Raw genomic sequence first — 27314 nt, forward strand, 5'->3', positions numbered from 1 at the left:
GGCGCCTAGTCTGTATCGCCAAGCCTAGTACTCAGATTATTGCAAAGTGTGATTTCCCAGTAAAGTTATTTTTAAATCTGGCAATGCGGTTGCGTTCACGAGATGTTAATCTATAATTCTTTGAATGACAATATAATATTTTACCAATGGTTTCGAATAGTAATTATTTCATTTGTTGTGCTGATTGACTGGCGGTATTGGAGGGAAAATATTTCCTCAACATCAACGCCATTGTAAAATGCTGTTTTTGGATATAAATATGAACTTGATAGAACAAGAAATGCATGTATTGTCTAACATAATGTCCTAGGAGTGTCATCTGATGAAGATTGTCAAAGGTTAGTGCATAATTTTAGCTGGTTTTCTGCTTTTGGTGACGCCTGTCTTTGCATTGACAAAACATTACACACAGCTATTTTCAATGTACTGTCCTAACATAATCTAACTTTATGCTTTCGCCGTAAAGCCTTTTTGAAATCGGACAACGTGGTTAGATTAAGGAGATGTTTATCTTTCAAAGGGTGTAAGATAGTTGTATGTTTGAGAAATTTGAATTATGACATTTAATTGTTTTCAAATTTGGTGCTCTTGATATTTCACCTGCTGTTGATCGGGTGTACCAGGGGTGGGACGCTTGCCTGGAGTGGTGGCTGGTCCACTCCAGGAGTCTGAGGTGCGGGAGGTTCCTCCCCCCTCTCTGGACATCGAGGGGGCCCCGGCGTATGCTGTTCAAGCCATCCTGGACTCAAGGCGTCGAGCGAGGGGCCTTCAGTACCTCGTGGAGTGGGAGGGGTACGGTCCGCAGGAGAGATGCTGGGTGCCGGTGGAGGACGTCTTGGACCCTTCGTTGCTGCGGGAGTTCCACCGTCTCCATCCGGATCGCCCTGCGCCTCGTCCTCCGGGTCGTCCCCGAGGTCGGTGTCGGCGCGCTGCTGGAGCCACGCATCAAGGGGGGGGTACTGTCACGATTTCCGCCGAAGTCGGTCCCTCTCCTTGTTCGGGCGGCGTTCGGCGATCGACGTCACAGGTCTTCTAGCCATCGCCGATCCACTTTTCATTGTCCATTTGTTTTGTCTTTGTCTTACACACCTGGTTTCAATTCCCCAATTACTTGTTCATTATTTAAACCTCTGTTCCCCCATGTTTGTTTGTGAGTAATTGTTTGTATGTAATACGGCCCGTTATTGTGGGCTCGTATTATTGCGTTGTATTTGTTTGTATTTTGAGTAAATACGTTTTTTACTCATATCTGCTGTCCTGCGCCTGACTCCTCCACACCAGCTCACACAGACTTTATTACACTGACAGAGGAGAATTTAGTCTCTGTCTTTACTGTCCTCAGTTACCTGACAGAGGAGGATTTAGTCTCTGTCTTTACTGTCCTCAGTTACCTGACAGAGGAGGATTTATCCTCTGTCATTATTGTCCTCAGTTACCTGACAGAGGAGGATTTAGTCGCCGTCATTACTGTCCTCAGTTACCTGACAGAGGAGGATTTAGTCTCCGTCATTACTGTCCTCAGTTACCTGACAGAGGAGGATTTAGTCTCTATCTTTACTGTTTTCACTTACCTGACAGAGGAGGATTCAGCCTGAATTAGTGGGAAGGTGAGAAGCTGAGACAGCAAGGCAGACATCAATCAATCATTCATACTTCCTTGGACAGACACAGAAGGAGAGAAAGAAATGGAGAGAGACACAGGAGGAGAGAAAGAGATGGAGGGAGACACAGGAGGAGAGAAATAGATTGAGAGAGACACAGGATGAGAGAAAGGCAAGATGGGAGGAGTGAGACAGAATGAGTGAAGAGAAAGAATGAACAACAAAGCCCCCGGCACACACACACCTTATTGAGGGCCCCTATGCTCCGTGAGGAGGCATCAGTGAACACACACACCTTATTGAAGGCCCCTATGCTCCGTGAGGAGGCATCAGTGAACACACACACCTTATTGAGGGCCCCTATGCTCCGTGAGGAGGCATCAGTGAACACACACATCTTATTGAAGGCCCCTATGCTCTGTGAGGAGGCATCAGTGAACACACACCTTATTGAGGGCCCCTATGCTCCGTGAGGAGGCATCAGTGAACACACGCACCTTATTGAGGGCACCTATGCTCCGTGAGGAGGCATCAGTGAACAGTTTGCTGTGCAGCAGCATGACACGGGCGATGAGGTAGAGGCGGAGGAACATGGGAACACTCAGCACCATGTCCAGGTCAGCCTCAGCCTGGGACGGGGCGTAAGAGAACGCCAGACGTGCCCGCCACTGGAACTTAAAGTCCCCGGGCACCGGATGCACCGCCGACACCAGTAGCTCCAACGATATCAGCAACACCCGATTCAACGTCATGGCGATGCGCCAGTCGTCCGCTCCGTTGTCGATGACGAAGAGCTGTGGTAGGGAAAAGGAGGAACAAGGGACAGGAAGATAGAACGAGGGCTGGTTAGAGCGGAGGTAGCATTTTAACTACTTTTTAATTACTTAGCAATGAGCGTCGACATCATCATCATGGTCACCATCATCATCATCATTATCAGTAGTTTGGTACATGATTACAGTGTTAGTGCCTGTAGTAGTCAATATAATGGCTTTGCATATCACAGTGGATTATCATTGATTTGATGAGAGGAAGCTGTTAGAATGTAGTGACACTGTTGATGTTTAGACTGCTTTGTTCCCCTTTCCCTCATATAAAACAAACTCTGCTAACTGTCTACTAACTGTCTGCTAACTGTGGGCTAACTGTCTGCTAACTGTCTGCTAACTGTAGGCTAACTGTCTGCTAACTGTCTACTAACTGTCTGCTAACTGTAGGATAACTGTCAGCTAACTGTCTGCTAACTGTCTGCTAACTGTCTACTAACTGTCTGCTAACTGTAGGCTAACCGTCTGCTAATTGTCAGCTAACTCTCAGCTAACTGTCTGCTAACTCCCAGCTTATGGTCAGCTAACTGTCTGCTAACTGTCTGCTAACTGTAGGCTAACTGTCTGCTAACTGTCAGCTAACTGTCTGCCAACTGTCAGCTAACTCTCAGATAACTGTCTGCTAACTGTCTGCTAACTCTCAGCTTATGGTCAGCTAACTGTCTGCTAACTGTCTGCTAACTGTAGGCTAACTGTCTGCTAACTGTCAGCTAACTGTCTGCTAACTGTCTGCCAACTGTCAGCTAACTCTCAGCTAACTGTCTGCCAACTGTCAGCTAACTCTCAGCTAACTGTCTGCTAACTGTCTGCTAACTCTCAGCTTATGGTCAGCTAACTGTCTGCTAACTGTCTGCTAACTGTAGGCTAACTGTCTGCTAACTGTCAGCTAACTGTCTGCTAACTGTCTGCTAACTGTCTGCTAACTCTCAGCTTATGGTCAGCTAACTGTCTGCTAACTGTCTGCTAACTGTCTGCTAACTGCCTGCTAACTGTCTGCTAACACCCCAGGAACCTAAGTGATCCCATTATCCCAGTCACAGCATTACTTTGAGACATCATTATGGATGTATTTCTGGCATCATTATGAACACACTCTAGCCATAATGCTTTAATTGCTGTTTTTTTCCTGCTCAGTTGATGTTGTTTGCTTTCTTAATTGCTGTGGTTACTGTTGATACTGTCGCCGGGGCGGTTGTTATGAGGAAGAGCTAAGAACAGGGTTTTAGTGAGACCATCCCCTTCAGGAAGAGACAGATGGGGGGAGATGAGAGAGAGAGAATACGAGAGAGGGGGGAGATATGGAGAAGAAGAGAGAGGGAGGAGCTAGAGATAGGGAAAAAGACAGGGCAGGGGAATGAGAAAGAGAGAAAAAGAAGGGAGACAGAGAAGAGGAGAGACAGACAGACAGACAGACAGACAGACAGACAGACAGACAGACAGACAGACAGACAGACAGACAGACAGACAGACAGACAGACAGACAGACAGACAGACAGACAGACAGACAGACAGACAGACAGACAGACAGACAGACAGACAGACAGGTGGAGAGCGAGCGATGGAGCGAGGTAGGGAGGTCCCTGTTTTAAATGAAAGGTTGAACAGATGCTGGTGGGCAGAGAGGAACAGTCAGAGTTGAGCAGAGAGAGAAAGAGAGAGCAGCTCTTACTGTATCCACATGATTCATCTGGAGAGGTTTTTATCCCACACACTTTGTCTCATCATACACAACAAACACTATAAGAGGGTCAAACAACAGAACTAACACAGTACAGAACCAACCAGAAGTCACAACTCATCTGCAGGGGCCTCAACTGGCCTGCACTGTAGCATGATTTAATGTACAACCACTACCAGAGTGAAGAACAAGGGATAGGGAGAGAGAGATTGAAAGACAGACAGCGAGAGAAAGAGCGAGAGAGAGAGCAAGAGAGAGTGGGGGGGGGGGGGTAAAGAGAGAGGAGAGAGAGAGAAAGAGAGAGAAGGAATGATACAGATAGTTAAACTGAAATGTGACACTAAAAGAGAGTTCAGTAGTGGTAATATTTTATCCCAGGTGTCTGTGTCTGCTCCAGCCAACTTACCTTGGTGAGACAGCTAAAGCCTGTGGCCTGGTTGAAAGCAGACACAGTCACCCAGGCACCCAGGCTGGTGACACTCCCTGTGCTCTAGTAGCAGAATGACATTCAGTGCATTTACAGACACAACCAGCTGTGGATCACTGCTGGATAGAAAGCACAAATACACTTTCAGCTTTCAGACTAGATGTCTCTGTTTGCGTGACAGTGTAGCATGCAACTGGTGCCACTGGTGAAAAGACAAAAGGAGCATTCATCATGTTGTTGGTGTGTGTCGCAAGGAGTCATTGTGTTCTGCACACTCGTGTATTGTAGGTAAAATGATTTGTGAATGCTGCATGTCAGTCAGTGTGTGTGTATGTGTGCATGAAAGAGAGAGAGAGAGAGAGAGAGAGAACGAGAGTGAGAGCGGGTGTTTTGCAGACCCAGCTTCGTCATGGTGACTGTTGCCAAGGCGACAACATCAAAGACCAGCAAAGCTTAATTAGAATCCCCAGCAAGAGAGAAAGAGATAAATAGAGAGGGAGGAGGGAGGGAGGGAGGGAGGGAGGGAGGGAGGGAGGGAGGGAGGGAGGGAGGGAGGGAGGGAGGGAGGGAGGGAGGGAGGGAGGGAGGGAGGAAAAGAGAGGTAGGGACACAGGGGAAGAGATAGAGAACGGGAAGGAATAGAGAGAAAATCCTGTGTGTGAGAGTCAAAGAGAGTGAGAGAGAGTACAGTACAGAAGTTTGTGTGTGTGTGTGTGTGTGTGTGTGTGTGTGTGTGTGTGTGTGTGTGTGTGTGTGTGTGTGTGTGTTTTCGTGTGCGTGCGTGCGTGCGTGCTAGCGTGCGTGCATGTGTGTGCCTGTGCACACTAATGGCACTGTGCTTTTCCATTAAGTCAGAGGGAAGCCCATCACAGCCCCAACACACACACAACTCATTCACACTTACAGAACATCTCTTTTGTCTGCAAACTGATCGTCATTCACTCTGCTGTCCCTTCAGTATGTATGTGTGTGTGTGTGTGTGTGTGTGTGTGTGTGTGTGTGTGTGTGTGTGTGTGTGTGTGTGTGTGTGTGTGTGTGTGTGTGTGTGTGTGTGTGTGTGTGTGTGTGTGTGTGTGTGCGTGTGACACTGCCGCTCTTCTATCCCTCACTCCCTCTTTCTCTCTCTTCCCCAGATCCTCCCTCCCTCTTTCTGAATGACATCCAAACAAATCCAAACAGAAGTGATTCAGACTCGCACCATCAGAGGAAATGACCATCCCTCCTTTTCTCCCTCCCCGCTTCCTCTTCATTCCACACACCTCTACACAGTCCTCCCTCCTCTTCCTCCTCTCTTCCCCCCCTGCTGCTGTCACTCTTTTCCTGGATGAATCGCCACAAGGAAAAACTAAATAATTAAATTCCATTAAGAAGGTAATCTGTCAATGGAATGACTGAGCACCACCGGGCTAACACCACAGAACAGTAGGAGAGAGGGAGGAGGGAGAGAGGGAGGGAAGTGGGAGAAGAAGGGAGGGAGGAGAGGAGAGCGGGGAGTGTCGTCACTAGTTAACACATCCACAAAGTCATAATTATGGCATAACCCCACCTATTTGTACTTTTTATCTTCTTAAAATGTAATTTGAAACCTTACCCTAACCTTAACCCTAACATTAACCACCTGCTAACCTTATGCCTAACCATAACCTTAAATTAAGACCAAAAAGCACATTTGTGTAACCAATTTTGACTTTGTGGCTGAGGAATCTGACTTTGTGGCTGTGTTAACTAATGGGGTACAGTACCAGTGGTCAAAACCCACAGAGGGAAAAGGGACTAGGCAGGAGGGAGGGATGAGATAGAAGGCGTGTGGAAATAAAGGACAGGCAAAGAGAGAGAGAGAGCGAGGGATAGATGGAGGAAAGTGAGCAGAGGAAATTATGAAGGCCAAAGATAGGTGAGGCCTTTTCACAGGTGAAGGTGTAAACTGGCAGGGGATTAGCTAGCGGATGTCTCCTGGTGCGCTATAATAGGACACCTCTAAACCCTCTTTGGCTCCCGGCCTGACAACCACATCTAACCCCTCCCTCACCCTGCCTCCCCCTCTCACCCACTCCTGTCCACAGCCACTGACTGTATGTGCTTTGGGAGTGTGTGTGTGCTCTAGGTGTGTGTGTGTGTCTGTAAAACTTCTCCTTCCATCATCCAAACTTCCTACCCCCCAAATCCCGTCTCCAGCACTGCTCTGCTAGGGATTCTGCTGTAACAACAGACCAGAGCGAGAGACGGAGGAGTTCCACATATCAAACACTTATTTAATTTATATTAAAACCAGCTAAATCTAGGTGCTCTGCTGATTATAGACCCATAAGTTTAATAAATTGTGACAATAAAATAATAACAAAGCTTATAAGCAATAAAATGTCAAAAGTCTTACCGGACTTCATACATATCAATCAAACAGGGTTTATTAAAAATAGACACTTACAAACAAATAGAAGAACATGTTTCAGTTGAATACTAAATGCTAAAAAACAAGATATAGATGTATCAATAATGGCTGTTGATGCTGAAATGGCTTTGGACCGTCTTGAATGGGCTTTTCTTTCATTTTCTTTTATTTTACCCCCTTTTTCGATCTTGTCTCATCGCAACAACTCCCCAACGGGCTCGGGAGAGGTGAAGGTCGAGAACCATGCGTCCTCCGAAACATGACCCACCAAACCGCGCTTCTTAACATCCGCCCGCTTAACCTGGAAGCTAGCTGCACCAATGTGTCAGAGGAAACACCATCCAACTGATGACCGAGGTCAGCCTGCAGGCGCCTGGCCCACCACAAGGAGTCGCTAGAGCATGATGAGCCAAGTAAAGCCCCCCCAGCCAAATCCTTCCCTAACCCGGGTTCGATCCTGGTCCAATTGCGTATCGCCCTATGGGACTCTGGGTTATGGCCGGTTGTGACACAGCCTGGGATAGAACCCGGGTCTGTAGTCATGCCTCAAGCCCTGCGATGCAGGGCCTTCGATAGCTGCGCCACTTGGGAGGCCTTGAATAGCCTTTTCTATTCAAAACTTTGGAAGCTGTCAACTTTCCAGCTAAAATAATACATGTAATAAAAATATTATATAAATTTCCTAAAGCAAAAATATACACAAATAATACATTATCTGACAAAATTGCTTTAGAAAGGGGCACAAGACAGGGATATTCTCTCTTCTCCTGTTTGCACTGGCAATTGAACCGCATATAAAAATAATTAGACAGGACCCAAAGTAACAGGTATCAGTATTGGCAAACATTAATATAAACTAAACTTATTTGCAGATGATCTCCTGGTATATCTGACCAATGTTGAAAATGTAATGACCCCCTTGCAAAAGAATATTTCAAGAATACTCTAAAATCTCAGTATTGGAATGTAAGTGGAAAAAAACTAACTAATGGCAATAGGAAAAAGAATAACTCATGATCTCCTGCAATCCTTTAAGTGGACCACAAAACATATCAAATACTTAGGATGCTTAATAAGTAACAATAAACAACAAATACAGTGCATTCGGAAAGTACTCAGACCCCTTGACTTTTTCCACATTTTGTTACGTAAAGATAACTTTATCCCATTACTCAACAATATGAAAGCAGATCTAATTAAATTGAATAATCTTCCCATAAATCTTACAGGTAGAATAAACCTCTTTAGAATGGCATGGCTCCCAAAGTTTAGATATTTATTCTCTGTAATACCAATTACCCTACCAAAAACTATATTCGCGGGCCTCCCGGGTGGTGCAGTGGTCTAAGGCACTGCATCGCAGTGGTAGAGGCATCACTACAGACCCAGGTTCGATCCTGGGCTGTATCACAACCGGTCGTGATCGGGAGTCCCATAGGGCAGCACACAATTGGCCCAGCATCGTCCGGGTTAGGGGAGGGTTTGTCCGGAGAGGCTTTACTTGGCCCATCGGGCTCTAGTGACTTCTTGTGGCGGGCCGGGCGCCTGCAGACTAACATCAGTCGTAAGCTGAACAGTGTTTCCTCCGACACATTGGTGCGGCTGGCTTCCGGGTTAAGCAGGTCATGTTTCGGAGGATGAGACAAGATTGAAATTGGGGAGAAAAGGGGGGTAACAAAATATAGATATACACTACCGGTCAACAGTTACACCTACTCATTCAAGGGTTTTTCTTTACTTTTACTATTTTCTACAAGACATCAAAACTATGAAATAACACTTATGGAATCATGTAGTAACCAAAAAAGTGTTAAACAAATCTAAATATATTTTATATTTGAGATTCTTCAAATAGCCACCCTTTTCTTTAATGAGAGCATTGCACACTCTTGGCATTCTCTCAACCAGCTTCATGAGGTAGTCACCTGGAATGCATTTCTATTAAAAGTTGTGCCTTCTTAAAAGTTTGAGCCAGTCAGTTGTCTTGTGACAAGGTGGGGGGGGGGAGTATACAGAAGATAGCCCTATTTGGTAAAAGACCAAGTCCATTTTATGGCAAGAACAGCTCAAATAAGCAAACAGAAATGACATCATTACTTTAAGACATGAAGGTCACTCAATACAGAAAATGTCAAGAACATTGAAAGTTTCTTCAAGTGCAGTCGCAAAAACCATCAAGCGCTATGATGAAACTGGCTCTCATGAGGACCGCCACAGGAATGAAAGACACAGAGTTACCTCTGCTGCAGAGGATAAGTTCATTAGAGTTACCAGCCTCAGAAATTGCAGCCCAAATAAATGCTTCACAGAGTTCAAGTAACAGACACATCTCAACATCAACTGTTCAGATGAGACTGTTATGAATCAGGCCTTCATGGTCGAATTTCTGCAAAGAAACTACTACTAAAGGACACCTATAAGAAGAAGAGACTTGCTTGGGCCAAGAAGCACGAGCAATGGTCTGGAGTCCAAATGTGAGATTTTTGGTTCCAACCACTGTGTCTTTGTGAGGTGTGATTTGCTGGTGAAACTGTCAGTGATTTATTTAGAATTCAAGGCACACTTAACCAGCATGGCTGGTTTGGGCTTAGTGGGACTATCATTTGTTTTTCAACAGGACAATGACCCAACACATCTCCAGGCTGTGTAAGGGCTATTTTACCAACAAGGGGAGTGATGGAGTGCTGCATTAGATGACCTGGCCTCCACAATCCCCCGACCTCAACCAAACTGAGATGGTTTGGGATGAGTCGAACCGCAGAGTGAGGGAAAAGCAGCCAACAAGTGCTCAGCATACAGTTGAAGTCGGAAGTTTACATACACTTAGGTTGGAGTCATTAAAACTCGTTTTTCAACCACTCCACAAATGTCTTGTTAACAAACTATAGTTTTGGCAAGTCGGTTAGGACATCTACTTTGTGCATAACACAAGTAATTTTTCCAACAATTGTTTACAGACAGATTATTTCACTTATAATTCACTGTATCACAATTCCAGTGGGTCAGAAGTTTACATCACTAAGTTGACTGTGCCTTTAAACAGCTTGGAAAATTCCAGAAAATGATGTCGTGGCTTATAGTTAAATTCACTAAAGAGGAACAATGAGTACATATTGAAGATGAGCATGCTCATCCCCAGAATTTTTTACGTGTCTATTTTCAAAGGATAAAGCTAAGAACATGAACAACTTCATAGTTTAGAACACTAGAACAATATGGAAGAAAATGAAACATTATACAAGAACCAATATCACTCCCAAAAACAATCTTTGATAGCTTTTCAGAATGTACAGATAAATTGGTCCACATGGAAAACTAAAGGAATAGAAACCGTAAATGACTTGGTTATACAGAATTAAAAAGCAATTTTGGACTGACCAATGTAGATATTTTCAAATGCAAGTTAAAAGTTTAATATCAAGAAATGTATATTTAAACATTTTTGGACATCAGCGCAATCTTGAGGGATTCCTATTTGAGTCAGAAAAGGATATTCATATGATAGGTTAGATATGCAAAACCTTGCAGAGAGCCTATCCAACTGACAATCTCTTAGAAACAAATATAAAAATTGGAACCAAAACATAAAAATAACTGATATTGGCACAAGATGGAGGTAATGTTGGAACATAACTAACGAGATTACAGGTAACTAAAATGTATGCTTAATCCAGTATAAACTAATGTATAGAATCTGTTACACAAGAGACAAAATTAACAAATTCTACAACACAACGGCAAAGTCATGTCTTAAGTGTAAAACTAACAATAACTCAATAATCCATGCCTTCTGGTAACGCTATAAAGTCCAAAAGTTATGTGCGGAGTTAGAAAGTTGCACCTGTACATAGCCCATCTGTAAACAGCCCATCCATAAACAGCCCATCCAACTACCTCATCCCCATACTGTATTTATTTATTTATCTTGCTCCTTTGCACCCCAGTATCTCTACTTGCACATTCATCTTTTGCACATCTTCCATTCCAGTGTTTAATTGCTATATTGTAATTACTTCGCCACCATGGCCTATTTATTGCCTTAACTCCCTTATCTTACCTCATTTGCACACACTGTATATAGACTTTTTGTTTTCTTTTTTCTACTGTATTATTGACTGTATGTTTTGTTTATTCCATGTGTAACTCTGTGTTGTTGTATGTGTCGAACTGCTTTGCTTTATCTTGGCCAGGTCGCAGTTGTAAATGAGAACTTGTTCTCAACTAGCCTACCTGGTTAAATAAAGGTGAAATAAAAAAAATAAAAAATAAAAAAGTTGGCTGTCAGAAGTTTTATAATGTAAATGTACTTTTAATCTGTCTCTCTGTTTATTTCAAGACATGGCATATGAGGATGCAGTGAGATACCCGATCATCTTGAAAAACAACAAAAAATCAACAACAACAAGAATTCTGTGCTCTCTGATAAGATGTGCAGTTTCCACTCTTCCCCCCAGATGAGACCTGACCAAACAAGCCCAGAGTCACACAGAGCAGACAGACCTGACCAAACAAGCCCAGAGTCACACAGAACAGAGACAGACCTGACCAAACAAGCCCAGAGTCACACAGAGCAGACAGACCTGACCAAACATGCCCAGAGTCACACAGAACAGAGACAGACCTGACCAAACAAGCCCAGAGTCACACAGAACAGAGACAGACCTGACCAAACAAGACCAGAGTTACACAGAACAGAGACAGACCTGACCAAACAAGACCAGAGTCACACAGAACAGAGACAGACCTGACCAAACAAGCCCAGAGTCACACAGAACAGAGACAGACCTGACCAAACAAGACCAGAGTTACACAGAACAGAGACAGACCTGACCAAACAAGCCCAGAGTTACACAGAACAGAGACAGACCTGACCAAACAAGCCCAGAGTCACACAGAACAGAAACAGACCTGACCAAACAAGCCCAGAGTCACACAGAACAGAGACAGACCTGACCAATAAGCCCAGAGTCACACAGAACAGAGACAGACCTGACCAAACAAGCCCAGAGGCACACAGAACAGAAACAGACCTGACCAAACAAGCCCAGAGGCACACAGAACAGAGACAGACCTGACCAAACAAGCCCAGAGGCACACAGAACCTCTGTAAACCTGACCAACAAGTCCAGAGGCACACAGAACATAAACAGACCTGACCAAACAAGCCCAGAGTCACCACTCCCCAGTGGGAGGAACAAAAAGGAGGTACAGTAGATGTTTTCCCTAAGCACTGATACAGGGTCAGATATTTTTTATCCTCCTAATGGATAAGGTTGGGATTAGCAGTAGAGTAATCTTATCCTAGATCTGTGGTTAGGAGCGAGTTCTACCTGTGAGGAGAAAGCCCACCTCAGGGAGGAGAGAGACAGGCTAGACTACACACCACAGGACACAGTGATGGAGCGGACACACGCATACGTGCACACACACTCACACACACAAATAGGGTGGGAAACGCCTTGCAAGGCCTGCAGCATGGAAATCCCTTGAAGAGAGAGATAAAAACTAGGACAAGGATCTCACATCTCTCTCTCTCTTTCTCTCTCAATCACACACACACACACACACACACACACACACACACACACACACACACACACACACACACACACACACACACACACACACACACACACACACACACACCGGAACACACACACACACACACACACGAACACACACGAACACACACACTCATATAGGAAAACAGATGACACACTTTCCTAGACTGTGCTCTCAACTCTGAGGGAACACCTCTCTGGCTTTTTCTACACACCTGAGAGAGTGAGAGAGAGAGAGAGAGAGAGAGAGAGAGAGAGAGAGAGAGAGAGAGAGAGAGAGAGAGAGAGAGAGAGAGAGAGAGAGAGAGAACATACAATTTGACATCCCAATTAGGATCTGGCTAAAAATACTTGAAACAGTTATAGAACCCTCTATGGTTGTGAAGTCTGGGGTCCACAAAATAGGACAAACACCAAATTGAGACACTGCAGAATACCTGACCACTATGACTGACCCAAAATTAAGAAAAGCTTTGACTATGTACAGACTCAGTGAGCATAGCCTTGCTATTGAGAGAGGGTGCCATAGGCAGACCTGGTTCTCAAGAGAAGACAGGCTACGTGCCCACAAAATGAAGTGGAAATGTATGACCATATTAGAGACACATATTTCCCTCAGATTACACAGACCTACAAATAATTTGAAAGTAAATCCAATTCTGATTAACTCCCATATCTATTAGGTGAAATAGCACACTGTGCAATCACAGCAGCAAGATTTGTGACCAGCAAGAAGGGCAACCAGTGAAGAACAAACAATATTGTAAATGCATATTTATGTTGATTTATTTTCCCTTTTTCCCTAACAAGGTCTGATATTAACATACTGTTAGAATGTACCCAGTGTTTCCCTAACAAGGTCTGATATTAACATACTGTTAGAATGTACCCAGTGTTTCCCTAACAAGGTCTGATATTAACATACTGTTAGAATGTACCCAGCGTTTCCCTAACAAGGTCTGATATTAACATACTGTTAGAATGTACCCAGTGTTTCCCTAACAAGGTCTGATATTAACATACTGTTAGAATGTACCCAGCGTTTCCCTAACAAGGTCTGATATTAACATACTGTTAGAATGTACCCAGTGTTTCCCTAACAAGGTCTGATATTAACATACTGTTAGAATGTACCCAGTGTTTCCCCTAACAAGGTCTGATATTAACATACTGTTAGAATGTACCCAGTGTTTCCCTAACAAGGTCTGATATTAACATACTGTTAGAATGTACCCAGCGTTTCCCTAACAAGGTCTGATATTAACATACTGTTAGAATGTACCCAGCGTTTCCCTAACAAGGTCTGATATTAACATACTGTTAGAATGTACCCAGTGTTTCCCTAACAAGGTCTGATATTAACATACTGTTAGAATGTACCCAGCGTTTCCCTAACAAGGTCTGATATTAACATACTGTTAGAATGTACCCAGCGTTTCCCTAACAAGGTCTGATATTAACATACTGTTAGAATGTACCCAGTGTTTCCCTAACAAGGTCTGATATTAACATACTGTTAGAATGTACCCAGTGTTTCCCTAACAAGGTCTGATATTAACATACTGTTAGAATGTACCCAGTGTTTCCCTAACAAGGTCTGATATTAACATACTGTTAGAATGTACCCAGCGTTTCCCTAACAAGGTCTGATATTAACATACTGTTAGAATGTACCCAGCGTTTCCCTAACAAGGTCTGATATTAACATACTGTTAGAATGTACCCAGTGTTTCCCTAACAAGGTCTGATATTAACATACTGTTAGAATGTACCCAGTGTTTCCCTAACAAGGTCTGATATTAACATACTGTTAGAATGTACCCAGTGTTTCCCTAACAAGGTCTGATATTAACATACTGTTAGAATGTACCCAGTGTTTCCCTAACAAGGTCTGATATTAACATACTGTTAGAATGTACCCAGCGTTTCCCTAACAAGGTCTGATATTAACATACTGTTAGAATGTACCCAGCGTTTCCCTAACAAGGTCTGATATTAACATACTGTTAGAATGTACCCAGCGTTTCCCTAACAAGGTCTGATATTAACATACTGTTAGAATGTACCCAGTGTTTCCCCTAACGAGGTCTGATATTAACATACTGTTAGAATGTACCCAGTGTTTCCCCTAACGAGGTCTGATATTAACATACTGTTAGAATGTACCCAGTGTTTCCCTAACAAGGTCTGATATTAACATACTGTTAGAATGTACCCAGTGTTTCCCCTAACAAGGTCTGATATTAACATACTGTTAGAATGTACCCAGTGTTTCCCTAACAAGGTCTGATATTAACATACTGTTAGAATGTACCCAGCGTTTCCCTAACGAGGTCTGATATTAACATACTGTTAGAATGTACCCAGTGTTTCCCCTAACAAGGTCTGATATTAACATACTGTTAGAATGTACCCAGTGTTCCCCTAACAAGGTCTGATATTAACATACTGTTAGAATGTACCCAGTGTTTCCCTAACAAGGTCTGATATTAACATACTGTTAGAATGTACCCAGTGTTTCCCTAACAAGGTCTGATATTAACATACTGTTAGAATGTACCCAGTGTTTCCCTAACGAGGTCTGATATTAACATACTGTTAGAATGTACCCAGTGTTCCCCTAACGAGGTCTGATATTAACATACTGTTAGAATGTACCCAGTGTTTCCCTAACAAGGTCTGATATTAACATACTGTTAGAATGTACCCAGTGTTTCCCTAACAAGGTCTGATATTAACATACTGTTAGAATGTACCCAGTGTTCCCCTAACAAGGTCTGATATTAACATACTGTTAGAATGTACCCAGTGTTCCCCTAACAAGGTCTGATATTAACATACTGTTAGAATGTACCCAGCGTTTCCCTAACAAGGTCTGATATTAACATACTGTTAGAATGTACCCAGCGTTTCCCTAACAAGGTCTGATATTAACATACTGTTAGAATGTACCCAGTGTTCCCCTAACAAGGTCTGATATTAACATACTGTTAGAATGTACCCAGCGTTTCCCTAACAAGGTCTGATATTAACATACTGTTAGAATGTACCCAGCGTTTCCCTAACGAGGTCTGATATTAACATACTGTTAGAATGTACCCAGCGTTTCCCTAACAAGGTCTGATATTAACATACTGTTAGAATGTACCCAGCGTTTCCCTAACAAGGTCTGATATTAACATACTGTTAGAATGTACCCAGCGTTTCCCTAACGAGGTCTGATATTAACATACTGTTAGAATGTACCCAGCGTTTCCCTAACAAGGTCTGATATTAACATACTGTTAGAATGTACCCAGTGTTTCCCTAACAAGGTCTGATATTAACATACTGTTAGAATGTACCCAGCGTTTCCCTAACAAGGTCTGATATTAACATACTGTTAGAATGTACCCAGCGTTTCCCTAACAAGGTCTGATATTAACATACTGTTAGAATGTACCCAGCGTTTCCCCTAACAAGGTCTGATATTAACATACTGTTAGAATGTACCCAGCGTTTCCCCTAACAAGGTCTGATATTAACATACTGTTAGAATGTACCCAGCGTTTCCCTAACAAGGTCTGATATTAACATACTGTTAGAATGTACCCAGCGTTTCCCTAACAAGGTCTGATATTAACATACTGTTAGAATGTACCCAGCGTTTCCCCTAACGAGGTCTGATATTAACATACTGTTAGAATGTACCCAGCGTTTCCCTAACGAGGTCTGATATTAACATACTGTTAGAATGTACCCAGCGTTTCCCTAACAAGGTCTGATATTAACATACTGTTAGAATGTACCCAGCGTTTCCCTAACAAGGTCTGATATTAACATACTGTTAGAATGTACCCAGCGTTTCCCTAACGAGGTCTGATATTAACATACTGTTAGAATGTACCCAGTGTTTCCCTAACAAGGTCTGATATTAACATACTGTTAGAATGTACCCAGTGTTTCCCTAACAAGGTCTGATATTAACATACTGTTAGAATGTACCCAGCGTTTCCCTAACAAGGTCTGATATTAACATACTGTTAGAATGTACCCAGCGTTTCCCTAACAAGGTCTGATATTAACATACTGTTAGAATGTACCCAGCGTTTCCCTAACAAGGTCTGATATTAACATACTGTTAGAATGTACCCAGCGTTTCCCTAACAAGGTCTGATATTAACATACTGTTAGAATGTACCCAGCGTTTCCCTAACAAGGTCTGATATTAACATACTGTTAGAATGTACCCAGCGTTTCCCTAACAAGGTCTGATATTAACATACTGTTAGAATGTACCCAGCGTTTCCCTAACGAGGTCTGATATTAACATACTGTTAGAATGTACCCAGCGTTTCCCTAACAAGGTCTGATATTAACATACTGTTAGAATGTACCCAGCGTTTCCCTAACAAGGTCTGATATTAACATACTGTTAGAATGTACCCAGCGTTTCCCTAACAAGGTCTGATATTAACATACTGTTAGAATGTACCCAGTGTTTCCCTAACAAGGTCTGATATTAACATACTGTTAGAATGTACCCAGCGTTTCCCTAACAAGGTCTGATATTAACATACTGTTAGAATGTACCCAGCGTTTCCCTAACAAGGTCTGATATTAACATACTGTTAGAATGTACCCAGCGTTTCCCTAACAAGGTCTGATATTAACATACTGTTAGAATGTACCCAGCGTTTCCCTAACAAGGTCTGATATTAACATACTGTTAGAATGTACCCAGCGTTTCCCCTAACAAGGTCTGATATTAACATACTGTTAGAATGTACCCAGTGTTTCCCTAACAAGGTCTGATATTAACATACTGTTAGAATGTACCCAGCGTTTCCCTAACAAGGTCTGATATTAACATACTGTTAGAATGTACCCAGCGTTTCCCTAACAAGGTCTGATATTAACATACTGTTAGAATGTACCCAGCGTTTCCCTAACAAGGTCTGATATTAACATACTGTTAGAATGTACCCAGCGTTTCCCTAACAAGGTCTGATATTAACATACTGTTAGAATGTACCCAGTGTTTCCCTAACAAGGTCTGATATTAACATACTGTTAGAATGTACCCAGTGTTTCCCTAACGAGGTCTGATATTAACATACTGTTAGAATGTACCCAGTGTTTCCCTAACAAGGTCTGATATTAACATACTGTTAGAATGTACCCAGTGTTTCCCTAACGAGGTCTGATATTAACATACTGTTAGAATGTACCCAGTGTTTCCCTAACGAGGTCTGATATTAACATACTGTTAGAATGTACCCAGTGTTTCCCTAACGAGGTCTGATATTAACATACTGTTAGAATGTACCCAGTGTTTCCCTAACGAGGTCTGATATTAACATACTGTTAGAATGTACCCAGTGTTTCCCTAACGAGGTCTGATATTAACATACTGTTAGAATGTACCCAGTGTTTCCCTAACGAGGTCTGATATTAACATACTGTTAGAATGTACCCAGTGTTTCCCTAACGAGGTCTGATATTAACATACTGTTAGAATGTACCCAGCGTTTCCCTAACAAGGTCTGATATTAACATACTGTTAGAATGTACCCAGCGTTTCCCTAACAAGGTCTGATATTAACATACTGTTAGAATGTACCCAGCGTTTCCCTAACAAGGTCTGATATTAACATACTGTTAGAATGTACCCAGCGTTTCCCTAACAAGGTCTGATATTAACATACTGTTAGAATGTACCCAGTGTTTCCCTAACGAGGTCTGATATTAACATACTGTTAGAATGTACCCAGTGTTTCCCTAACGAGGTCTGATATTAACATACTGTTAGAATGTACCCAGTGTTTCCCTAACAAGGTCTGATATTAACATACTGTTAGAATGTACCCAGTGTTTCCCTAACGAGGTCTGATATTAACATACTGTTAGAATGTACCCAGTGTTCCCCTAACAAGGTCTGATATTAACATACTGTTAGAATGTACCCAGTGTTTCCCTAACGAGGTCTGATATTAACATACTGTTAGAATGTACCCAGTGTTCCCCTAACAAGGTCTGATATTAACATACTGTTAGAATGTACCCAGCGTTTCCCTAACAAGGTCTGATATTAACATACTGTTAGAATGTACCCAGCGTTTCCCTAACAAGGTCTGATATTAACATACTGTTAGAATGTACCCAGCGTTTCCCTAACAAGGTCTGATATTAACATACTGTTAGAATGTACCCAGCGTTTCCCTAACAAGGTCTGATATTAACATACTGTTAGAATGTACCCAGCGTTTCCCTAACAAGGTCTGATATTAACATACTGTTAGAATGTACCCAGCGTTTCCCTAACAAGGTCTGATATTAACATACTGTTAGAATGTACCCAGCGTTTCCCTAACGAGGTCTGATATTAACATACTGTTAGAATGTACCCAGCGTTTCCCTAACAAGGTCTGATATTAACATACTGTTAGAATGTACCCAGCGTTTCCCTAACGAGGTCTGATATTAACATACTGTTAGAATGTACCCAGTGTTTCCCTAACGAGGTCTGATATTAACATACTGTTAGAATGTACCCAGTGTTTCCCTAACAAGGTCTGATATTAACATACTGTTAGAATGTACCCAGCGTTTCCCTAACGAGGTCTGATATTAACATACTGTTAGAATGTACCCAGTGTTTCCCTAACAAGGTCTGATATTAACATACTGTTAGAATGTACCCAGCGTTTCCCCTAACAAGGTCTGATATTAACATACTGTTAGAATGTACCCAGTGTTTCCCTAACAAGGTCTGATATTAACATACTGTTAGAATGTACCCAGTGTTTCCCTAACAAGGTCTGATATTAACATACTGTTAGAATGTACCCAGCGTTTCCCTAACAAGGTCTGATATTAACATACTGTTAGAATGTACCCAGCGTTTCCCTAACAAGGTCTGATATTAACATACTGTTAGAATGTACCCAGCGTTTCCCTAACAAGGTCTGATATTAACATACTGTTAGAATGTACCCAGCGTTTCCCTAACAAGGTCTGATATTAACATACTGTTAGAATGTACCCAGCGTTTCCCTAACAAGGTCTGATATTAACATACTGTTAGAATGTACCCAGCGTTTCCCTAACAAGGTCTGATATTAACATACTGTTAGAATGTACCCAGTGTTTCCCTAACAAGGTCTGATATTAACATACGGTTAGAATGTACCCAGTGTTTCCCTAACAAGGTCTGATATTAACATACTGTTAGAATGTACCCAGTGTTCCCCTAACAAGGTCTGATATTAACATACTGTTAGAATGTACCCAGTGTTTCCCTAACGAGGTCTGATATTAACATACTGTTAGAATGTACCCAGTGTTTCCCTAACAAGGTCTGATATTAACATACTGTTAGAATGTACCCAGTGTTTCCCTAACAAGGTCTGATATTAACATACTGTTAGAATGTACCCAGTGTTTCCCTAACAAGGTCTGATATTAACATACTGTTAGAATGTACCCAGCGTTTCCCTAACAAGGTCTGATATTAACATACTGTTAGAATGTACCCAGCGTTTCCCTAACAAGGTCTGATATTAACATACTGTTAGAATGTACCCAGTGTTTCCCTAACGAGGTCTGATATTAACATACAGTTAGAATGTACCCAGTGTTTCCCTAACGAGGTCTGATATTAACATACTGTTAGAATGTACCCAGTGTTTCCCTAACAAGGTCTGATATTAACATACTGTTAGAATGTACCCAGTGTTTCCCTAACGAGGTCTGATATTAACATACTGTTAGAATGTACCCAGTGTTTCCCTAACGAGGTCTGATATTAACATACTGTTAGAATGTACCCAGTGTTTCCCTAACAAGGTCTGATATTAACATACTGTTAGAATGTACCCAGTGTTCCCCTAACAAGGTCTGATATTAACATACTGTTAGAATGTACCCAGTGTTTCCCTAACAAGGTCTGATATTAACATACTGTTAGAATGTACCCAGTGTTTCCCTAACAAGGTCTGATATTAACATACTGTTAGAATGTACCCAGTGTTTCCCTAACGAGGTCTGATATTAACATACTGTTAGAATGTACCCAGCGTTTCCCTAACAAGGTCTGATATTAACATACTGTTAGAATGTACCCAGCGTTTCCCTAACAAGGTCTGATATTAACATACTGTTAGAATGTACCCAGTGTTTCCCTAACAAGGTCTGATATTAACATACGGTTAGAATGTACCCAGTGTTTCCCTAACAAGGTCTGATATTAACATACTGTTAGAATGTACCCAGTGTTTCCCTAACAAGGTCTGATATTAACATACTGTTAGAATGTACCCAGCGTTTCCCTAACAAGGTCTGATATTAACATACTGTTAGAATGTACCCAGTGTTTCCCTAACAAGGTCTGATATTAACATACGGTTAGAATGTACCCAGTGTTCCCCTAACAAGGTCTGATATTAACATACTGTTAGAATGTACCCAGCGTTTCCCTAACAAGGTCTGATATTAACATACTGTTAGAATGTACCCAGTGTTTCCCTAACAAGGTCTGATATTAACATACTGTTAGAATGTACCCAGTGTTTCCCTAACAAGGTCTGATATTAACATACTGTTAGAATGTACCCAGTGTTTCCCTAACAAGGTCTGATATTAACATACGGTTAGAATGTACCCAGTGTTTCCCTAACAAGGTCTGATATTAACATACTGTTAGAATGTACCCAGTGTTTCCCTAACAAGGTCTGATATTAACATGCTGTTAGAATGTACCCAGTGTTTCCCTAACAAGGTCTGATATTAACATACTGTTAGAATGTACCCAGTGTTCCCCTAACAAGGTCTGATATTAACATACTGTTAGAATGTACCCAGTGTTTCCCTAACAAGGTCTGATATTAACATACTGTTAGAATGTACCCAGTGTTTCCCTAACAAGGTCTGATATTAACATACTGTTAGAATGTACCCAGTGTTTCCCTAACAAGGTCTGATATTAACGTACTGTTAGAATGTACCCAGCGTTTCCCTAACAAGGTCTGATATTAACATACTGTTAGAATGTACCCAGTGTTTCCCTAACAAGGTCTGATATTAACATACTGTTAGAATGTACCCAGTGTTTCCCTAACGAGGTCTGATATTAACATACTGTTAGAATGTACCCAGTGTTTCCCTAACAAGGTCTGCATGCTGCTGATTTACTGTAGTGAACTTGGGGGCAGCATTCCCTGCCTGGGGGTGCTGAACCAACAACCTTCTGGTCCCAAGGTGTGGAAAGAGACTACAATCCCCTTTTCTGATGTCTCAACGTGATCCAGCTTTGCTTTCACCACAAATGGAAGACAAACAAGAAAATCTCTGCTATCGACCCGTTGTGGATGTTGCTATTCAGAGGTCTGGTAACGTAACCAGCAAGGTTATTGTGTCAGAAAAAAGTTGCTCCAATAAATCTGACCCAAAAACAACTACGTACATAAGACGTGTGGCTACTCCCATTACTACCAGTATACCGATGGACTGATGAAAAATCTCTCTCTCTCTCTCTCTCTCTCTCTCTCTCTCTCTCATTTCCCTCTCTACTTCTGAATTAATTTCAATTAAATGCGTGTGTGTTTGTGTATTACAACAGTGTGTGAATTAGGAAAGTGTGTGTGTGTGTTAGGATAGCGTGTGAATTAGGAAAGTGTGTGTGTGTGTTAGGATAGCGTGTGAGTGTGTGAATTAGGAAAGTGTGTGTGTGTGTGTTAGGATAGCGTGTGAGTGTGTGAATTAGGAAAGTGTGTGTGTGTGTGTGTGTGTGTGTGTGTGTGTGGTTAGGATAGCGTGTGAGTGTGTGAATTAGGAAAGTGTGTGTGTGTGTGTGTGTGTGTGTGTGTGTTTGTGTGTGTGTGTGTGTTAGGATAGCGTGTGAGTGTGTGAATTAGGAAAGTGTGTGTGTGTGTTAGGATAGCGTGTGAGTGTGTGAATTAGGAAAGTGTGTGTGTGTGTTAGGATAGCGTGTGAGTGTGTGAATTTGGAAAGTGTGTGTGTGTGTTAGGATAGCGTGTGAGTGTGTGAATTAGGAAAGTGTGTGTGTGTGTTAGGATAGCGTGTGAGTGTGTGAATTAGGAAAGTGTGTGTGTGTGTGTTAGGATAGCGTGTGAGTGTGTGAATTAGGAAAGTGTGTGTGTGTGTTAGGATAGCGTGTGAGTGTGTGAATTAGGAAAGTGTGTGTGTGTGTTAGGATAGCGTGTGAGTGTGTGAATTAGGAAAGTGTGTGTGTGTGTGTGTTAGGATAGCGTGTGAGTGTGTGAATTAGGACAGTATGTGTGTGTGTTAGGACAGTGTGTGTGTGTGTTAGGATAGTGTGTGAGTGTGTGAATTAGGAAAGTGTGTGTGTGTGTTAGGATAGCGTGTGAGTGTGTGAATTAGGAAAGTGTGTGTGTGTGTTAGGATAGCATGTGAGTGTGTGAATTAGGAAAGTGTGTGTGTGTGTGTGTTAGGATAGCGTGTGAGTGTGTGAATTAGGAAAGTGTGTGTGTGTGTTAGGATAGCATGTGAGTGTGTGAATTAGGAAAGTGTGTGTGTGTGCTAGGATAGCGTGTGAGTGTGTGAATTAGGAAAGTGTGTGTGTGTGTTAGGATAGCGTGTGAGTGTGTGAATTAGGAAAGTGTGTGTGTGTGTTAGGATAGCGTGTGAGTGTGTGAATTAGGAAAGTGTGTGTGTGTGTTAGGATAGCGTGTGAGTGTGTGAATTAGGAAAGTGTGTGTGTGTGTGTGTTAGGATAGCGTGTGAGTGTGTGAATTAGGAAAGTGTGTGTGTGTGTTAGGATAGCGTGTGAGTGTGTGAATTAGGAAAGTGTGTGTGTGTGTGTGTTAGGATAGCGTGTGAGTGTGCGTGGGCAGCTGGCCTTCTCTAACCTCCACCCCCACCCCTCTCAGCCTAAGGACAGAAGGCCACTGGTGAGCTGGCAAATGCTGAGTCACACGACAGAACCCAAGAACCCAGACACACTGACTCAAACACACACTGACTCAAACATACATGCTGCCTCAAACAGACATGCTGCCTCAAACAGACATGCTGCCTCAAACAGACATTCTGACTCAAACATACATGCTGCCTCAAACAGACATGCTGCCTCAACAGAGGAGTTTGGTGTGGGGTGGAGGGTGGAGGGGGGGCTCCATCCACAGAGGAGTATGGTGTGGGGTGGAGGGGGAGCTCCATCCACAGAGGAGTATGGTGTGGGGTGGAGGGGGGCTCCATCCACAGAGGAGTATGGTGTGGGGTGGAGGGGGGCTCCATCCACAGAGGAGTATGGTGTGGGGTGGAGGGGGGGGCTCCATCCACAGAGGAGTATGGTGTGTGGTGGAGGGGGGGCTCCATCCACAGAGGAGTATGGTGTGGGGTGGAGGGGGGCTCCATCCACAGAGGAGTATGGTGTGTGGTGGAGGGTGGAGGGGAGGCTCCATCCACAGAGGAGTATGGTGTGGGGTGGAGGGGGGGCTCCATCCACAGAGGAGTATGGTGTGGGGTGGAGGGGGGGGCTCCATCCACAGAGGAGTATGGTGTGTGGTGGAGGGGGGGCTCCATCCACAGAGGAGTTTGGTGTGGGGTGGAGGGGGGGCTCCATCCACAGAGGAGTATGGTGTGGGGTGGAGGGGGGCTCCATCCACAGAGGAGTATGGTGTGGGGTGGAGGGTGGAGGGGAGGCTCCATCCACAGAGGAGTATGGTGTGGGGTGGAGGGGGGGCGCCATCCACAGAGGAGTATGGTGTGGGGTGGAGGGGGGGCTCCATCCACAGAGGAGTATGGTGTGTGGTGGAGGGTGGAGGGGGGGGCTCCATCCACAGAGGAGTATGGTGTGGGGTGGAGGGTGGAGGGGGGCTCCATCCACAGAGGAGTATGGTGTGGGGTGGAGGGTGGAGGGGGAGCGCCATCCACAGAGGAGTATGGTGTGGGGTGGAGGGTGGAGGGGGAGCGCCATCCACAGAGGAGTATGGTGTTGGGTGGAGGGTGAAGGGGGGGCTCCATCCACAGAGGAGTATGGTGTGGGGTGGAGGGGGGGCTCCATCCACAGAGGAGTATGGTGTGGGGTGGAGGGGGGGCTCCATCCACAGAGGAGTATGGTGTGGGGTGGAGGGCATGCTGTGCTCCACTGGCTTCATCCTACATGGACAATACCTCTGACTGATAGGAACAGACACTGGATAGAAAGGGAAGGAGAGAGAAGATGGAAGTGAGGGAGAGAATCATACAGGAGGAGGTTAGGGACAGAGAGAAAATAAGGGTCAGGGAGAGGAGGCAAGGGAAACAGTGAGAGTGTGACAGACAGGAAGGGGGCATAGAGAGAAGAGGGAGAGGTGGTAAGGGAAACAGACAGGAAGGGGGCATAGAGAGAACAGGGAGAGGAGGTAAGGGAAACAGACAGGAAGGGGGCATAGAGAGAACAGGGAGAGGAGGTAAGGGAAACAGACAGGAAGGGGGCATAGAGAGAACAGGGAGAGGAGGTAAGGGAAACAGACAGGAAGGGGGCATAGAGAGAACAGGGAGAGGAGGTAAGGGAAACAGACAGGAAGGGGGCATAGAGAGAACAAGGAGAGGTAAGGGAAACAGCGAGATGGGGACAGACAGGAAGGGGGCATAGAGAGAACAGGGAGAGGTAAGGGAAACAGCGAGATGGGGACAGACAGGAAGGGGACATAGAGAGAACAAGGAGAGGTAAGGGAAACAGCGAGATGGGGACAGACAGGAAGGGGGCATAGAGAGAACAAGGAGAGGTAAGGGAAACAGCGAGATGGGGACAGACAGGAAGGGGACATAGAGAGAACAGGGAGAGGAGGTAAGGGAAACAGTGAGATGGGGACAGACAGGAAGGGGACATAGAGAGAACAAGGAGAGGAGGTAAGGGAAACAGTGAGATGGGGACAGACAGGAAGGGGACATAGAGAGAACAAGGAGAGGAGGTAAGGGAAACAGCGAGATGGGGACAGACAGGAAGGGGACATAGAGAGAACAAGGAGAGGAGGTAAGGGAAACAGCGAGATGGGGACAGACAGGAAGGGGACATAGAGAGAACAAGGAAGGGTAGAACAATAAATAGAGGCTTGATAATTAAATAAAGGTCATGTTAACTGACTGCTATTATCTCATAGAACAAAATGTATGAGATCTCTTGAGCCTGTGTTAACCTCAGACCTTATTGTCTGTGTTTATTCCAAAACCCTGTTCTTTCCCCATTCATTTTCCCCATAGGGATTGCTGAACGAACCAGAGGTAAGTTATTTCCAGATTTTAGGACCACAAGCTGGCGAGCTCTATACAGAGAGTCTGAAATAGGTTGACACTTCAGAGACAAAGCAAGATGTGAAAGAGGGAGAGAGATACAGACGGAGAGAGGTAGAATGGGGTATATTTAGAGGGATGAGGGTAGAATGCAAGAGAGAAGGAGAAAGTCATAGAATTGAATTGAGCCCAGAGACAGAGGAACTGAGAGGGACATAATCTGATAAAGAGAGAGAGAGAGGGAGAGAGATAAAAGGTGGTAAACAGAGGTGAAGAGAGAAAGAGAGAATGTATGAATGCTAGTAACTTCAGATAGAACCCCTCTAATTTCCCCCTGCACTCACATCCCTACCAGCAACACTCCAAGATAGAATAGATGTCTCTTTGGCTCAGCATCCCTTACTGCTGATGTGGGTCTGAATACTGATGGACACACACACTCAGAGCAACTCCAAGAAGCATGCTGAGCATGCAACTGACAGAAAGGTAAACAGGCGTGTTGCTGATGGGCAGGTGAGCCATATGACTAATAGACTATTAAATAGGCATCTAGCAGGCTGGGCCCACAGGGCTAGGATCTGTAGGCTTGTGTTGACATTCCAGTTAGTCAGTTATTAAGAGAAGTGTTTTTGGCTAAATCCTCCCCTCAGCCGCCTGCATCAACCCCCTCACCTCCCCACCACAACCCAACCCCACATTTCATTTAATCAAAAGGAATTATATTGGACGGATTAACCGAAGAGCACTTTATCTCTCTTCCTCTCTCTCTCTCTCTCTCTCTCCCATTCTCCTTCACGTATTAGTGTGCCAGTCACATGCAGGAGTCAAAGGAGTGTCGGTGGATGAGTGACTGTGTGTGTGTGTGTGTGTGTGTGTGTGTGTGTGTGTGTGTGTGTGTGTGTGTGTGTGTGTGTGTGTGTGTGTGTGTGTGTGTGTGTGTGTGTGTGTGTGTGTGTGTGTGTGTGTGTGTGTGTGTGAGACATTGAACCTGTGAGGAGACCTCAAGGGCCTTTTTTATCAAGAAGTGTTGCTGCACAGTGACACCCCTTTGCACACACACACACACACACACACACACACACACACACACACACACACACACACACACACACACACACACACACACACACACACACACACACACACACTTCCATGGGTTGGCATACAGGAAGCAGAGTATTTGATGTCTATGCAGTCAATCCCTTAGAGCAGCGTGACACTGTAGCAGAATAATAATCTGTCTGTGTATGACAGGGCATACTAATCTGGCATCTGGGTAGCTAGCAGGGAAATAGCTGAACCCAACTTCAAAACAACAAGTCATACCATCAGATGAATATTTGTGGTGTGTTTTTTAGACAGATATGATGTAAACTAGTCCTGGACTAGAAATCTAGCTGGAACAACACCAGAGCTGTGGGTGATTTCTGCATGTTTACAGGATGGGAGCTGATCTGTGTAAAAGGTCGGATAGAAATGTCTGCTAAATGTCCACAGTATTATTACATCATGAAGCAGGACTAACGGTCAAACAGAAATGATGAAGGTGTTTCTGATTGATTATCTCAGTCGTCAGAAGAGGGAGAGGACTGAGT

At 43.6% G+C, this 27314-nt stretch overlaps 1 protein-coding gene across 1 annotated transcript in view; it reads right to left on the reverse strand.

The window, feature by feature from the left end:
* Positions 1-27314, reverse strand: part of kcnn3 (potassium intermediate/small conductance calcium-activated channel, subfamily N, member 3) — an 89756-nt gene that overhangs the window by 38989 nt on the left and 23453 nt on the right. The window contains 1 exon segment of the mRNA XM_045718899.1: positions 2099-2395. Coding sequence (XP_045574855.1) covers positions 2099-2395 — 297 coding nt within the window.

This window comes from Salmo salar, chromosome ssa05 (assembly GCF_905237065.1).
Source record: "Salmo salar chromosome ssa05, Ssal_v3.1, whole genome shotgun sequence".
NCBI lineage: Eukaryota > Metazoa > Chordata > Actinopteri > Salmoniformes > Salmonidae > Salmo > Salmo salar.